Source organism: Artemia franciscana, chromosome 2 (assembly GCF_032884065.1).
Source record: "Artemia franciscana chromosome 2, ASM3288406v1, whole genome shotgun sequence".
Taxonomy (NCBI): domain Eukaryota; kingdom Metazoa; phylum Arthropoda; class Branchiopoda; order Anostraca; family Artemiidae; genus Artemia; species Artemia franciscana.
This window is the reverse complement of record NC_088864.1, coordinates 45,583,228-45,601,775: the sequence shown is the minus strand read 5'-3', so window position 1 is coordinate 45,601,775 and position 18,548 is coordinate 45,583,228. Positions and strand designations below refer to the sequence as shown.

The 18,548-nt window shown below is 36.9% G+C and overlaps 1 protein-coding gene across 1 annotated transcript in view; it reads right to left on the bottom strand.

Moving 5' to 3' along the window:
• Positions 1 to 18,548, bottom strand: part of LOC136042720 (zinc finger C4H2 domain-containing protein-like) — a 177,572-nt gene that overhangs the window by 85,366 nt on the left and 73,658 nt on the right. Inside the window, exon 3 of the mRNA XM_065727683.1 lies at positions 12,353 to 12,534. Within this exon, the coding sequence (XP_065583755.1) occupies positions 12,353 to 12,534 (182 nt within the window). The remainder of the gene's footprint in view (positions 1 to 12,352; positions 12,535 to 18,548) is intronic.

Here is an 18,548-nt window from a genome sequence, read left to right as displayed (position 1 = left end):
CCCTCCTCAAACCCGCCTCCCCCCTTAACACGAAAAAATCACCCTGATAGTGTCTGTAAACTTTCCACTAACCCTTACTATATGTAAACAATGGTCAAATTTTGTAACTTGCAGCCCCTCCTCCGGGGACTGTGAGGGATTAAAACGTCCCGAAAGCCATAATTATTAGGTTTTCCGATTATGCTGAACAGAATGGCTATCTCAGAATTTTGATCCGGTAACTTTGGAAAAATGAGCTTGGGAGGGGGCCTAGGTACCCTCCATTTTTTTTGGTTACTTAACAAGGGTTAACGTTAGCGAGACATTCATTGCTATCGAGTTCAAATTACCACTAGATTGCGATGAAGTAAAAGCTGGGGGATCACTGATTTATACAAATTTACATTTCAGAAAAAAAATATAAAAGGTAATGTTTACATTCCCAATCTGCATAAATGTGGAATGCTGCCAATAGAAATCCGACATGTCTATCGTTTCTTCCACGGTTTTTTGCCAAGTCATAAAGAACATAATTGGATTTTATTCCAATAAGCAATGTTGTAAAACCAAATGTCAAAGTCCCAAAAATGCATGTTCTAAGAGGGTTTTATCTATGCAGATACTTAATAGCTTTAAACTTGTACCATAGGAGGAGGTCATCCCAGGAGAGGACACCCCGTCATTGAGAAAATTTTCAGGCTCATAAATCGTTTAAATCTAAGGACTCTTAAGTTTTTCATTTTTTTAATTCTTTTTTAATAATTGCCAGATTTTTATGTTTTTATTCGATTTTCTTACCCCCCCCCCCTCCAAAAGTCTTGGCGTAGGTGCCCGCTTCACGAGTATAGACATAAAATTTGTCCAGGACCAACAGCTATAAAATCATGAAACTTAATTTTCGGTATCATGGGCGATTGCGATATATATCCAAGTCAGAATATACGTTTGACGATATACGAGGTGTTTCTCAGTAAATATCAAGATGGTAGGGTCTTCATTCATGATTGCCCAAAGGAGGGCCGGGATTTGACCATTTAATAGGCTCCACAAGTATTCAGGAAGCCTTGGAAAGATTCTGCATTAATAAGAAATAGGAAGGAGCATTACCTTTTAATCCCTTAGGAGGCTAGAAAAATACAGGTGTCAGGCACGTGTGCTTTGGTCCTTTAATTCAGCCCTCACCATACTTTTGCTGTTTAGTTCACGATCATCTTTTAACCTGTGAAACAATTCATGTTTTTTTGCAGGTTAATGAACCTTTTCAAACGAATATGCAGTCTTGATGCAAGGCCGTATCCAGTGTTTTTGTCTGGGGACGGGGGTGTAGGGGTAACCCCCCTGAATATGACCTTGCTGATGAACATTCAAGGTAAACATCGAAGAATGAGACACTTTTTCAATACTGAGCTATTTATTCCGCGGACATAATTTTTTTAGATTACACGAATTGGCAAGACGTGCAAGCAGATATTTTATTTCATTCTGATTTAAGAAGCAAGTCGTCTGAGACAAAAGATTTAGCCATGAATTATCAAAATAAGGTACACTGATTTTGATACATTCTTTTGGGTATGTTTGGCAAAATGAGTAAATGACAAGGGAGTTCTCAGGAGTTATTTCGATAGACCAATCAAAGTGAAAAGAAAGTCTACGGCTCCGAATACGAAGTCCAGAAAAGATATAGGCCTAGGACACATCAGTATCCTAACACACCCTTTTCAAGCTAGAAAAAAACATGGAATTTCCCGAGCCAATTCTTGTGGACAGAAGCGATCAGACATAAGAATGCGATATTCAGGTTATATTAGCCAAGCGGAATTTTAACTGAAATAGCTTAGAAGAGTTGATTCAACTTCGTAAAAGTCAACTATGAAAAATTTGAATCAACTTAATTTTTTATAGCAATATGATGGAATATTTGCATTCGGTTCTCTTTGTAGGGTGTCCTATTTAGTCAGTTCTCTTTGAAGGGTCCTATTTAGAAGTCTTTATAATAATTCGTTTTCCGATTGATTCATTATCTACACGAACATTTATTTTTGTTCAACAAAAGCTCATCTTTTTAAGTTCACTTTGTCCCTTCTTCCTACTCGAAATTATAATTAAAAAACAAAAATGTTACATCAATAAGAAGGAAAATTGCGAAGCTTGCAGCAGTATCATTGACCATTCTATTATATCACCACCTTAAAATCCGGTTTTCCTTGGTACATATCCAAATCGAGAAGTCCCTTTCAATTTCCATTAGTCTCCCCATCATAGAAAGAATACAGTAGCAAAACGCGTTTCTAATCTAAGGAGATAACGACTCTCAATAGATTGAACACCGGTTAAAAAAGGAACGTAGGCATTGGGTGGAAGACAAAGGAATATTAAAACAAAGGATAGAAATCGCAAGCGAAGGCTCCATTTCCTGTAGAGAACTCAAATAACGAATTGAACGTGGTTGTACGGTATAATAATGTATTTTCTATGGGATTTCCTATAAGCAATGGAATAGATATACAAAGAGTAATGCTGGTAAACATGGACAGATAAACGGAAAAATAAAACGAAGCTTCTTGGCTAAGCAAGCTGTAACCAACGATGAAGTACAAGAAGTAATATACGACATGATCACTCCCTTTTCGTAATACAAAAATAGCTGTTACGATTCGACAACTAAATATATAATTAACATTCCGCTGAAATTACATACATGCAAATACCGATATTATATTCGCGCATGGTAGACAGATTATTTGTGGCCTTCAGAAAGTTGTATAAAGCTTGTGATAGTGTAAATAGAACAAGTGTGTACTAAGCAACTAAGAGTGTGTAAAAACAGAATTTTGTCAATTAGGTGCCGCAAATGCGCCTTCAAACATTTGGCTATGTTGAAAATACCAGGGAAAGGGCTTTCGGCTCCATTTGAATGTATTCAAGGGATAAAATAAGGTAGTAGCATGACTTCAGTGCTATTCAACTTACCAATTATTGATAAAACAAAATATTAGAGAGAAAAATGAGCTGCTACGATCATCCTTGGGAATATTTACTTGCCATTGTAACTTTTGCTAAGGACGCAGCAGGTTCTCACTCTCCTCAGAAAATACTATGTATACCAAAAACAAAGAAATTCTAGTTCTCAAAAAGCGTATGGGCATTAAAAAATATATAAAATTTACTTCAAGGGTAAGGAACCGAAGTAAACAAAAGATTGTAGTATTAAGGGATTAGCACCAAGGCCGTATTCAGGGGAGGGTTTAGGTTTTCCCGTCCCCAAAATGTTTGTCCAACTAGTTAAACGCATTTTTTGACACGTTTTTAACAGTTTTTGTACCCTCCAAATAAAAATTCTGGATACGGCCCGGATAAATAAACTAAAAAATAGCAGCTGGAATGATAAATGGTGGCACCGCCAATTCAAGAAAATTTTAGGAGAGGGCATAACTTTCTAAATAAAATAGGGGGAGGAGTAATTTTTCTTTCCATTGGTTTTTCAATGAAAATACCAAAAAAAAGCATTTTTAACTAAAAAAAAAACAAAAAAGGTATTTTTCGAAATATAGGGGACTTCAGTCCATACCCCTGCGTAGGTCCTACAAGGCACCTCGTTCTTTATTAAGTTCAAAATTCAATAGCAAACTGCTACTACTACTTACAACTCACCGCAGCACTAAGCCGCCTGAGGCCAAAACAGGTACGCACGCTCCTCCTCCATTCCAATCTATTCAAAGCCTCCCTCTTTACACCCTCCCGGAAAGTTTCCGTTCCCTTTAAATCTTTCTTTATGGCATCCTCCCACCCCAGACGAGGACGAACTGCTTTCCATTTAGTCCTAGACGGTTGGCCGAAAGGGACAATCTTCAGCAATCTGTCATCCTTAATCCAAAGATCGTGCCCTAGCCATCTCAACCTTTCTTTCATTGTAGCCCTAGAATACGGGATTGAACCACACTTTCGTACAGTCTACTGTTTTAAATAGGGTCAGTCAGCCAGGTACCCAGAACAACCCATAGGCAATTTCTCTGGAAAACATCTAGTTAATCTTCATCCGCTTATCGGAGCACCCATGCTTCAGAACAATATTTGACCATTGTCATCACTGTACCTTCCAATATTCTAATCTTGGTTTGCAGACCTATCTTTCTATTCTTCCAGACCTTTTTTTATCAGTGAAAAAACACCCTGATCCTTGGCTATTCTACTTTTAACATCTTCACTGCTGCCACCGTCTTTACCAATAATACAACCAAGGTAAGTGAAGCTACCCACCTGATCAATCTTTTCGGTACCAAACGTCACCTTTTCACCTTGACTTATTCGTAGCCTTAGTGACTTAGCCTTCTTAACATTAATTTTCAAGCCTATTCTAGCACCCTGAAAGCGCAAAACCTCTGAAAGTTCATTCATTTTGCTCACACTTTCATCTGAAAGTGTTATTTAATCAGGATGATTTAATCGAAAGTGTTATTTAATCAGGATGATTTAATCAGGATGATTAAATCATCAGCATAATCTAAGTCCAGGAGAGTTTCTTCTCTCCATTTGATTCCGTGGTCTCCCATTGCCTTTCCTGTGCTCCTTCAGACAAAGTCCAACAAAATGACCCATATAAAGGGGGATAGAACACAACCCTGCTTAACTCCTGATTTACTACAAAACCAGCTGTTTAACTCATTTGCTACCTTAACCGCAGCCTTATTATTCTCGTACATAGTACAAATCACTTTAATGTATTTTTTTGGTATACCATACAAGAATAAGACCTTTGCTAACGCTCTTCTATCAACAGAATCGAAAGCTTGCCCATAATCGATAAAACTGAGGACCAAAGGTGTTTGGCGAAGGGACTTCTCAATTATTAACCTAAGAGTGAAGACTTGGTTGACAAATCCTCTATCTTTTCTTAAACCGCGCTGTTCTTTTCTTAAAACTTTGTCTACAGCATCTCTCAGTCTAATAAGTATCATATTACTAAGTAATTTGCTACCTAAAGAGACCAGACTAATGCCTTGATAATTATGACACCCACTCTTACCACCTTTCTTATGCAGTGGTTTAATTAAGGTTTTCCTAAAACCGTTAGGTACTTCCCCTTTTTCAAAAGTCATATTCATTATCTTCAGTAACTTATTTCTAACCTCAAAGCCACCATGATAAAAAAAACTCATTTACCACACCATCAGTACATGGAGCCTTACTGTTTTTTTTTTATCCTTATAGTACTGTCGCTAATTCTTCCTCACAAAACAAATCTTGCTTCACATCAAAGGTATCCCAAACTTTTTCACTTTCCTCTATATCTTTTCCTGCATCTGTATTTCGGTTTAGCACATCCTAAGAATGTTGCGCCCACCTCTCTTTAACACTTTCCTTATCATAAATTGTGGCTCCGTTCATATCCTTAACAGGGAAAGTCCAGATTGACTACTCCCTCTCAATTTATTAACATGCCAGTACAATATTTTACTATTATGCCATCTAGCTGCATCTTCCACATACTCGGCAATTTTATCCATGGCCTCCAAGTCACACCTCCTTGGTTCATATTTTAATGCTTTCTCCACTTTCTTCACATTCCTTTTGTTTTCATATGATCTATCACTCAGATAATTCTTGTACAAACCTCTTCTACTCTCAATTAAACCTTAAGCTTCTTCACTGATATTTCTAGCTACAGTCTTAACTTTCATCCCTGAGACCCCATCAGCAACTTCACAAATAGTTTTTCTAGAACTATTCTAACGATCTTCCACATTGTCAAATTTTAAACTCTCAAGTTTAGTATTCAACTACTCCTGGAAAGTTTCTCTCAAATTCTCATCCTGGAGTCTACCAACATCATAACTTCCCTGGAGGTAGTTGCTCTTTCCAAATTTCAGCTTTAAATTAACCCTAGAGACTAGTAAATGGTGATCTTTACTCTTAACATCAATATCAGCACTTCTATTCATCCTAGCATCTTAAATTGATCCTGCCAGTTTTCTGTTTATAATAACATAATCAATAATATTTGCTGTATTACCATCACGTTAATACCATGTCAACTTATGGACCAGTTTATGACCAAACACCGTATTGGTTATGACTAGGTTGTTATACCTGAAAATTACAAACGTCTGTAGCCATTAGTATTTTCTTTTCCTACACCAAATTTACCTAGGCAAGGATACCATCTATCCCTATTTCTACCGACCTAGGCGTTCTCCAAGTAAAAACACCATATTTCTACCTGGGACCCTGTCTATTTACTCCTGTAACTGTAAGTAAAATTCTTCCGAGTCACTAGTATCTCCGTCAGTCGGTTCAACCAGGGGCATGTACTACTATAACTGATACCCTGAACTTTTTAGTCATAAAATGAAGACTTAGCAGCTTCCTTATTCATCATGAGCCCTACAACCTGTATTTGTACCCCATCCTTCCTACCTGAGTAAACGAATTCTATATAACCTAATTTCATGCTTCTTATCCCTGGGATATGAGTTTCTGAAACTCCTAATAAGTCCAGTTCGAATCGTCTGAATTCGTCAGTCAAATAGTCGATACGATAGTCATTTTTTAACGAAGTAAATTCAAAGTTCCAATTTTCTTTAAATCATTAAAAAATTTTGGCCTAAGGAAAAGCAATGATCCCAGATACCAGTGCAGGACGGGGACTGAACATTCAACTACTGCTCCAAATCCTTAAGATCAAGACGAAAAGTCTCAGTCCCTCCAGGGAAAGGAAAACTTGGCGTCCCTGCTCGAAGTTTTCTGACACAGCCTTCAGCAGTGGTAGACCCCTATCTATCATCATTACTAATCCTAAATTCAAGCAAAGTAGCACCTGATCGTCCTTGTATCCACATATCAAATGATCACAATTCTTTTATAAGCTCCCATTTACAACTTGCGGCCAAATTAAAAATAAGCAAAAACTATCCATCCTTTTTACTGCAATTCTTGTCGCGATACTATCCGGTCTGATTAAATTTCACACCTTGAATTTGTTTTTGGTAACCAACAATAAATTACTTTTGTTGTATTCAAGAAAAGTTGCATGTTGTTTGAAAAGTTCCGATCAGATGAAGTTCTTAACATAGGTTCAGAGCCTCGCAAATCAGAGACTATAAAAAGAGAAATAACCAGGGAAAATTCTGTATGGGGAGAAATTATGACGAATTTAACAAATAAAGATATAGAGAAAACGGTTATAGTATTTTCAAACAAACCAGTGGACAAAACAAACAAAAAGCAACAAACTTTAAATGATAAAGAGATCTGAATATTTCAACTAACTTCCGGAAGCCTTAATCAACAGAGAAAAAATGAATTAAGCTAAATTAAACAAAATACATAAAGAAAAGGAAAACAGAAACAAAAGCAATAGACAAAACTCACATCTGAAGAACTTTCGATATCACCATTGTTGTGTATATTCGTGCTATTCGCACGGTAATATTGAAAGTTATTAAGATGTGAGTTTTGTTTATTGTTTAGTTTTCTTTTTCTTTCTATGTTTTGTTTAATTAAGCGTAATTCAATTTTTTCCGTTCATATCCTGACGTGAAGTAAGAATATTTGGATTTCTTTATTATTTAAAGTTTGTTAATTTTGTTTTGTCCACTGCTTTGTTTTTATGTACTATACGTGTTTTCTCTTTATTTTCATTTATTAAATTCTGTGAATGGGGAGACAATGTTGACTAAAAAAAATTATTTAAAAATTAAGATGGTCCACTACTATTAAAAATCACAGACTCGAGGTGGCGCGTGCCAATCATGGCAAAAGTGCGCCAAGTGTGACAGAACTGTGCGGCACATGTGGCGCTCTGAGATGTGCACTCTGTGACAGAAAGTGGGCAACCCCTCGAGAAATTTGTGAGCGGCAATGTCAAAGAGAGTATTGTTAATAATACCCTAACTGCTGCAATATGACACCTTGGTATCATCATCTTATTTTAAAATACTTCATTGAATATTTTCAAAATTAATGATGAAAGTTATACGGGTAAGACAAGTGCGTTTACCAAAACATATTAAAGGGGGAATTACATTTCGGAATGGTTTAAAAGAAACAAGGTATACAAACTTCGCAATTAAAAATTACCAAATCAGTCTTTGAATTAAAATCAAGTGGTTGGGGGGCATCAAACCATGACTAATTGTAGAAAAAGTCGAGACAGATAGTCCGAGTGAGTGAGAGGCAAACATGGCATAAGCCCTTTTTAGGATTGTATAGAAATGATGTCATCCCACTTGTTGATAGATAAGTCTATCATCCATCCGTCCATGCGTCATTCCTAGGGCAGAACTAAGGGATAAAATATTGCATTGATTTTGGGTTGACGCGTGGCGGACAATGCCCATTGGACTTGTATGCAAAATCTGGGACTGAATTTGCTTGGACTCAGAGGCGAACAAGTGCACCTAAGCCTAATAGGCTTGGCCGCTTGTAGTCTAAAGGTGTCCGGTATCCAAGTCCCCTGGACACGCAGGTAAACGATAAAACCTATAGTTTTCCAAGTGTTTGGTTTAATGGTACGAAAAAAATGAAAGCTTTGGAAAATTTTAGAGGCCACTCTTCCCTAAGCGAATACTCCCTCCCCTGGAAGAGCGAATATTATTTTAAAACCTTAAGCTCTGTTCGAACCCAAAGAAGTAAGTGTAAAATATGGAATAACAACCTTTGAAATATAATCATCGAGTTGCATTGCAATAGGACTCTATTATTGTAACTTAACACCCTTCTTCCTTTAATATAAATTTAGCTTCGACTTCGGTTGTACGATTTATTATCCTATCGCAAATTGCCTGCTTGTTTATGATAAGGGTGTACATGACCTGAAATAATCACCAAGGGACTCATGAAAGTAGCAGTTCAATGCTATTTAAAAACAATGCATACATGCAACCACATGCACAGGATGGGGAAGGGCTTCAGTTTACGATTCCTTTTTTAGTTTTCCTATTTTTATGATCTCTCGGGGTTCTTCTCTCCCTCTCATTGGCAACAATTGGGTGGGAGACATGGCCCCCGAGATTTCAACAGAGCATTTTTTAGGTATTTTCATTAGAGAAGCAACAAAACTATCCGCTTAGATTTTCAAAACATAAATTTCAAACCCCAACTTTAGCGAAATGACCCCCTCCCCTCACTGAAATAAAATCCTACATAGCCTACGTACCTGCTTGTGCACCCCTAAATGAAGAAATAAGATAGATAGCTTACTGGGTGGGGTTTTAAAGATCCCGATTTCGTGATTTCTAACATTAAAGGGTTCTGGCGATCGAAACTAACCTAATTTTATCAATCGCCAAAATCTACATAAAAAGCAGCATAAGAAGGCAGATTCGATGAAAATTGTGTGCGAATTATAGAAATATTGTGAAAACCGCAAGAATTCAGGGGACTGGGTTCATGAACGAATAGAGTGAAATGTATTTGTTTCGTTGTGTTTTTAGTTTCTTGACATATTCTTTCTTAAAATTGACCAAAATTGCTTACATCTTTCACAGACAAATTTTTTTGGACCTCCCCTCCAAAAAATCATTAATTGATTGCCAATGACATCAAAGACCTCATTAAGATTGGATTTCACACATGATGCTAAAGACGGCCATAGGCGCTCATACTTAGTTGTGAGAATATATACGCCAAATTTTGACCAACTGGCAGATTAAATAATATTAGACTAAGAAAAAATAAACACTGACATATCTAGAAGTCAAATTTTGATTAACAGCTTCATAAAATTATTGAATCCCTAGTGGCACAGTTTTTGCAAGACGATAATGCGTCATTTCTTTTACTTCCGTTACGATAATCTGCCGAACAGCATTACACGTGAGATGATAAATAGTACTTGATTTACGGTAAGATTATAGAGAAATTTGACAGCGCCATTCTGTTTCACATGTCAACTGATTAGCGACTAATCTTGTTTTCACATTTGGAACGAGTTTACTATGCGCCCAAACTTCGAAAGTGGAAGATATCCAAAATAATCAGGGCTCGGAGTACGGTCGCACTAAATCTTACGATACCTCCTTGGCTTTCACATAATTTACCCTCCTTCACTATGATAAGGCCTTTTTGCCTGCTAAGGCGAGGGAACTAAAAAGAATAATTAATGATTTTAACTCGTTAAATTAGCAAAAACAAGAGTGCCCTTGCCATATTATTTTTGTTATTCTTTTCCACCTTCTGGTATGAAAGGAATGGTCACTGAAACACAGGAAAGGTCTCATTCGGCATCAATTCATAGAAGCTAAGATTAGAGATTTTCTCAATTGTTATTCAATATCTAGGGAGGGGGCAAATTTTTTTGATGAAAATACACAAAAAGCCCATTTTCAATTGAAAAACCTAAAGAGGCATTTTTCAAAACAGGACACACAAACCCCCTACCCCTTAACTGACGCCTCTGATTAGACTGGAAGCTGAAAGTCCAAGTGTACATTGTAAGGGCCTTAAGTGATTAGATGGTAACCAGCCGTCTTCCCGTGCCCTTTTGAACTACGGGCAGGAACATCCACAGGGGATCTCCCCCCCCCCGGAGATCCAAACTTTCCTCCAAATTTCTGGACACCTCTTATTCAGATTATTAATAAAACTTACTTCATTATAATTTATCCCCCCTCACACCACCCGAAACGAATCGTGCGTATGTGCCTGACTAGAGATACCTCCTCCCCCCATGTTATTGAACCAAGGTTTTGCAGATGGCCATTCATCAAAGAAAAGTCTAAAGATATAAAAAAAATGGGCGTATGAGAGTGATACGACCCACACAGCCCCAGAAGCAAGTGCCATAAGTTCTGCAAATTGGCCAATGTTGACAGATAGCTTCTAAAGTAGAAAAAGGCAAGGTATATTCCATCTGGGTAGTCTAATTGGTCGAACTTTGAGGATTTCCTGGATCAAAGAAACCGCATAATTTTGTTACGAGGAAGGTACTTGGGACCTGGAAATAGACCATAAGACTGTCTACCACTGACCAGTTAGCAAATTACGTCTATTAATAACCTAATGCACAAATGGAATAAGTTTGGGCACAAGAGTCTCTAAAAACGGGATACGAGAAGAAACCTCCGAAAATAGGCATGAACAAACACCAAAAAACTTATTTTTCGATTGACTTGAAACTTTCATCTGTATGTCTTTGGGCCCCCTTTCCAAAAAAAAAATAGTTCGTAATTAAAAATGGGAAAAAGCACGGCCGTATTCAGCGGAGGAGGGATTAAAGGGCTTAAGACCTCCCCGTAATCAAAATACATGAAGAAACATACGTTTTTAAACTTTTTCGTAGCCCCCCCCCCAAAAAAAAAAAAAAAAAAAATCCTAGATGTGACTCTGCGACAAGGTTTTTTTCGAGTTGAAATTTACTACTGCTTCATTGAATCCAAGGGATCCTAATGTACAAAAAAGGGATCCTAATGTACAAAAATAAATTATCGTTCGGCATGAACTCCAAGAAAATGTGGCAAAAAAAAAGGTCAAACATTTTTTTGATAGTCTCGAAGCTTACATCCTTTGGTCCTCGGGCCATAGGGACCCAAAAGACAAAGAAATAATGAATATCAAATTTAACCCCCACTCCACAAAAAATTGCGCCAAAAATTTTTTTTGACCGGCCAGAAACTTATACCAATTGGTACTTGGAACTGTCAAATAGAATTTACTTTTTTATCAATGGCTAGCCCCATATTGTCCCCTCGCCCAAAAAAGGAAAATCATGGCCACCGAGAGAGGTCAAAGAGTAAGCGGTTTTATCCTCAGGCGAAAACAGGTGACGGAGCTGTTTCTGTTGTTTTTGTCTGTCTTTCTTTCTGTTTTTTTTTTTTTTTTTTTTTTTTTTTTTTTTTTTTTTTTTTTTTTTTTTTTTTTTTTTACTCTGCGGACTTATACGCTAAAGCTTTGAGGACGTTTATTTTTGCGGGACGAATTAGTAAAAGTTAAAGTAAAACTGCATAAAACTAAGAATGACCTTAAAAATTTTAATAAGGAAGGCAGTGACGCCTAGTTTCCTTGCATTTAATTTTTCACGAGCGTGCTAAGCCCACTTGTATCCAATAATATAGTCTGGTGAGCATTAGCATGTAATCGCCGCTTGCATCGTCTTATCCACAGAAAGATTTACAATAGGCCACGTTCCATGACCCAAAATTGGTTTCCCTTTACAATTGTTACACGCTTCAACACAGGAAACACTATTTTGTTTTTCCCGTGAGTGCTCATCCCAACAATAAATTTCCAGCAAAAGCCTAATCAGATATAGGTCATTCAATTATCACTAATCGACTAACTCACGCAATTCGGTTGAGAATCAGGATATAAAAATCAATTTAGGGGCGGAGAGCTAGAAACTTCAACAAAACCATTTTCGAGCTTGCTGCATAATTACCTCTGGGGGGCTATATCAGATAAAGCTTCTGACTCGATCTCTGGCAATGACTCAAGTCCCAAGCAATCTCGCCGTAGACGATCTACCTCCATTTTTAGTGGGCGGTAATCCTCCATTAGACGACGAACTCGATCTGCAGCTCTACCGCGATTCTCATCAGTCTGTTTAATAACAAGTTCAATCTGTAAATAAAAGATAAAGAGTGGAATTCAGAAATGAAAGAAAGTAAAATGTCATTCTAGTTTCTCAGTGAAAAGTAAACCGAAATAACATAATCGAAGTATAACGACAATTACAGAACAGTATAACGACAGTGTTTCAAGCTTAAGCAGAGACCAAAAACAATTGGATGCCGAGGTCAGACTGTTATTATCTTAAATTGACTGTTTATGTTACATATTGATAAAATAAAAATACAAAAAAAAACATTTAATTAAATTGGAAGTAATAGCATCGAAAATCTGCGAAACGAAAGTAGTGTGATAAATATAAATTAAAAAGTTGACTCGAAATAGACTAAAAAGTAGAAAATAATTTCTTTCTCGAAAACCTATGAATATAAGGGAAAAGGAGGAGAACAAAACGGAATGGGCTTTACTTAACATGGATATCAAATTGATGTATCAAATGAGGTGAGTTATAAATACAAAAATGAAAAAAGTCGGTGAGTTGAGGAAAACGAGCGAAAAAGACTAAGTTAGGTTAAGCCAAATCCCTTTAAACAGTGACGAAGACCACACTGCATTTCCATCACAAACACCAAAAACAAGAAGAACAGTAGGGGATTTCTCAAGAAAGTGGGAAACAAATTAGAATGAATATTTAAGGCAGTGGGAAACAAATTAGAATGAATATTTCAGCCCTATGTCCAAGGGCCGTCCTCGGCAATACAAAAATATATAAGAAGAAACAACTTCCAACAGGATAAAATCAATAAAACTAAAATGAAAAGTTTTTCAAAACAGTCCCAGCATCCTTACCTCAGCAAAGTTCAACCAGGACTGGAGTCCAGGTTACGGGACAATCCCACAACCAGAACTCTGTAAAGCGGGACAGTCTCATTTTTGTAGAGCTTGTCGTTTGATATTCGGTCATTCAAACAGATTCCTTAAATTCATGAATCCATGATTAGCAATCATAAGTTCTAAATGACCTTTAAATACTTTTTAATTAAAACAGTTTCCCGAAACAAAAGTAAACAGCAACTAGCCATCTCATAAGCCGTGGTTCACTATTTACAGTATTTAGTTATTTAGTACTATTTACACTATTTAATTTAGTACTATTTACACTATTTAGTTATTATAATCTAGGTGCCACTATGGTTACCAAAATATAAGAAAGATATACTTGATACCACAATTGCATGGTCATTTATATCACTGTGCTTTCAAGTAACTTGAAGGACTGCAGTCGTGAGAGAGGAAGAGGGGGCTTTTGATATATCGATGAGTAAATTGCACGCTACCCCGTCTGTGCGTAACCATCAAGAAAATCAGTTGAATTAGTACCTTCGATGGCTTTTACAGATAATACATGAGCACATTTTTTTCTTCAAGAAGCAAAGAGTGAGACCCAAACTCAGTTACACACAAAATTCCTAAGAAAATGAGAAGGTCGCAACGCCTAAAAATGACCTTCCATGCTGTACTAAATTGCAATCTATGCTGAAAACAAAGAACATTGTGATTGGAAATTTTGACTTCTCTGGTTTATAAACAGAAAAGAAATATAAAAAATCTGGAGAAACCAGACCAGGAACGTGCACATGACGAAGGAGCAATTTAGGCTCTCTGAGATTTTGCGATTTCCTATGAAAGACTTATGAAGAGTGGTCGGTGCGATTCCTCTCAGGCTTCAAAAATTACAGTCGATTGCATGCTAAGGTACACATTAAGTTTTAATTAATACCTCATGTTACGCGCGCTCTTCTCAATTTTTTTTTGTAAAAACATTGATTCACAAATATTTACAAGAATATAAAATAAGGAGTGACTTTTCATTCATCGAGTATTTACCAAAACAAAGCTCCATTACTAATCTTCAAAAAATTCCCGAAAAAAAGCTAAAGTACTTTATTTTCATTTTTCTGTGAGATGTGTAAAAATTTGAGATAAGCTCTTTCACCTTAGACCCTAAGAAACGATATGATCAGCAAATTACAGTCACGCGGTATCACTGAGGCCCTCAATAAAGACTGAGTTATTCAAAACCCGGCACTTAAACAGGATTTTGCGTCGGCGACAATGCCAACTGAAAAAAAAATCACTAGAAAGGGGCTAGTTATGTGATAAGATGTAAGGAATAATAAAACAAAATAGAAGAACCTAAAGACTTCGATGGGGAGCATAAACCAAAAGAGGCCCTCCCCTGTGTGGTTAACGGACCAAAAGGCCATAAAATAATTATTATGATGCTTTTAAAAGCCCACAATAAACATAGTTAGGGGCACAAAACAGGGCTAAATTTCATCGTACGCTTAGTCTGTTATTTATACACAGCAATTACAAGGAGCTAGCGGTCTGGTCTCTGTTGATGCTATCTTTAGCTTTTTTATAATGCAAACTCTTACATTTATTGCTAGCATCTGACAATTTATTGTTTTGTAACATGAACTAGCAGCGTCCGAAATCAAGAAGATAACATGGTCAATTACATTGTAGAAAAGATATACGGCAATTTACTCCCAGTTTTCTTTGAATTTACGCTTTCATTTTTGTCTTTTGATAAATTACACATGTTAATTTAAATCCACAAATTTCTGCATCTAAGCCCGCGTTCCTTAGCGCTCAGAGCAAATAATTACGATAATTTCGTCGGTATCATAGATAAAGGCCATGTCTGACGTTTTCGCATTTTTGAAATAGCTGCCAACACTTTGAAAGTGTGGGCTCACTAAAGAGTTCTTAGATAAGGAGGATCAAAGTGTGTTGAACATGCATTACTCTACTGATCCTCCCTCTGAGGGCCGCTTAGCAAACAGTGTTTAGCAATTGTATCAGAAATGTGAAAACGTCAGATACGGCCATTAGACCTGACCGCGACAATTGGTTGCCCCATATCTAATATTCCAGTACTTTGGATGGATGGGTACAGGGAATATTATTCAAATATATAGGCTGAAAATCTGTATAATCAGGAATTCTGACACAGTCATTTTACATCCTCGAGTATAGACAAATATTAATCGACCATCCCCCTCAACATGCCCTGACAGTTTCAACTTGATTCCCTTAGACGTTCCTGAGATATCTCAGATACAAACTTTTGACAACCCTGGATGCACATAGTGTATTTTGATTTAGTTTAACATCGCCTTCAACATTCTTTGAGAGTTTCATCTTAGAACCATTAGCGATTCCAAAGATATTACAGATACGCTCTTATGACAACCTGCATGCACATAGTGTGTTCCGATTAAATTCAACATTGCCCACATAATCCATTGAAAGTATCATTATAATACTCTTAGCTTTTCCAGATATAGTACAGATACGCCCTTTTGACAACCTTGGATGCACATAGCGTCTTCTGATCTAGTTGTACATTCCCATTTTTCTAACCTTGATGCACTTAAACTTTATGAGTTAGTTCCATAGTAGTAGTAGTAGTAATAGCAGCAGTAGTAGTCATGAAATTTTCAACTTAATGCCCTTATTCGTTCCTGACATGCTGTTGTTACGGCCTTGTAAAAAACTGTATGCACGTAGGGGTTTTGACTCAGTTTTACATCCCCCTCAGCTTTCCCTGAAAATTCAATTTTTATACCTCCTTATGTTTCTGAGGTATTACATCTATGCCATTTTGACAACCTGAACGCACTTAAACTCTTCAATTTAATCCAATAGCAGTAGCCGTAGCAGCAGCAGCAGTTGTAGTAGTTTCCTGATAGTTTCATCCTAATACCCTCAGCCATTACCGAGATATTGCTGATACGCTCTTTGACAACCTTCGTGCACATAGTGGCTTTAGATTTCTTTTTACATATCCATCAAGTTTCCCTGAAAGTTTCAACTAAAAATCCTGTTCCGTTCATGAGACGTTGCATCTATGCCATTTTGACAACCTGAATACAATTAAACTTCTTTGACTTGGTTCATCAGTAGAAGCAGTAGTAGTAGTAGTAGCCCTGAAAATGTCAACTTAACATCCTCAGTAATTCCTGAGATATTACTGGTGCGCCCTTTTGACGACCTGCATGCAAATTGTGTGTCTTGATTGTTCAACATCCACCTCCGCTTTCACTGAAAGCTTCACCTCCATACCCTTAACATTTTGAAGACCCAGGATCCAAGATACCCTCTTTTCCAATAAAAAAAAACGTGTAAACGATGGACAATTTGCACAACTTACAGCCCTTACGAAAGGGGCTGTAGGGGGGTCACAGGTCTAAAATAACTATTAAATTCAGTGAAACAAAGACTTTTGCAAGTATGATTGGAAAATTGACCATACTATAAATATTTCAATTCGGTAAGACTCCCTTCAGGAAGGGATAAGAATTGCATTAATCTTCTCGCAAATCAACTAGATAATATAATCTGTTTACCGCCGTGGTTTTCAAATGTTCACCACAGCAACCCAGGGGAACACGGCATCTTGAAGGGAACAAGAGTACGAAGGGACATTACAAAAACAAGTAATTATTAATTTTAAAGTGTCAGTTTCAAATTGTTAATTTCTATTTGTCAAGTTTGTCAGATAATTTTGGGAAAACCTGGAACTTCCATATTCGTATGTTTTTATTGCGTATATGAGGGGGTTCACCCCCTCGTCAATGCCTCGCTTTTTACACTAGAGCTTAAATCTTGTCGAAATTCCTTAAGAATGATCCCTGAATCACAAAGGCCGAAAAAAAGGGTTCATCCCCTCGTCAATGCCTCGCTCTTTACACCAGAGCTTAAATCTTGTCCAAATTCCTTAAGAATGATCCCTGAATCACAAAGGCCGAAGAATAAATAGTTAAAATTACTAAAAATACTTTAGCGCAAAGAGCTTGGTATTACGAGGAGGTAAACCCCTCATATGCGTAGCGATTTCTGTTCGTTTTAAGTTTTAATGATTCTCTTCCCCCATGACAAATTTCTCCATGGAAAGATCCTCCCACGCAACCCCCCCCCCCCCATCAACTTCTCCCCCGCCCCAAACCAAAAAAATCCCCCTGAAAACGTCTCTACACTTCCAAATAATCATTAGTATATGTAAACAGAGGTCAAAGTTTGTAACTTTCAGCCCCTCCCACAGGGATTGTGGAGGAGTAAGTCGTCCCTAAAGACATAGTTATTAGGTATTTCAACTATGGTGAATAAAATGGCTATCATCTGATAGTGAGATTTTCGTTAAGATTGTATGACTTTTAGGGGGTGTTTCCCCCTGTTTTCTAAAATGAGGCAAATTTTCTCAGGCCCGTAACTTTTGATGGGTAAGACTAATCTAGATGAAACTTATATATTTAAAATCAGCATTAAAATGCAGTTCTTTTGAAGTAACTATTGCTACCGAAATTCTATTTTCTAGAGTTTCGGTTACTATTGAGTCGGGTCGCTCCTTACTATAGTTCGTTACCATGAACTGTTTGAAAATGTGAAATTTTATATTTTTTGCAAGAAGACAGATCACGGATGCGTGTTTATTTGTTTGTTTGTTTTGTTTTTTTCTCAGGGGTGATAGAATTTCAAAGAAGGGGGCGCAGGATTTTCTAGCATAATTTTAAAAATGAAAAAATAAATATGAAAAAGCTTTTTCAATTGAAAGTAAGGAGTAGCATTAAAACTTAAAACGAACAGAAATTATTACGTATATGAGGGGTTCACCTCCCTCCTAATATCTTGCTCTTTACACTAAAGCGTTTTTAGTAATTTCAACTATTTATTCAACGGCCTTTGTGATTCATGGTTCCTTCTGAAGGAATTGGGACAAAATTTAAACTTTAGTGTAAAGAACGAGGTATTGACGAGGAGGCAAACCCCCTCATATACGCAATAAAGACATACGAACATAGAAGTTCGTTACGTAAGCTAATTCATTAGTTATGTACATTTTTTACTAATAAAAAGGTTTGTAAAAAATTAAAAGTTCCAGTTGCTTTTTCAAGTAACCGAAAATTGGAGAGCAACTAGGTATCCTTCCCCGTTCCTTTTTTTTCACAAAACCGTCCGATCAAAACTATGAGAGTCATTTAGCCAAAAAAAAAAAA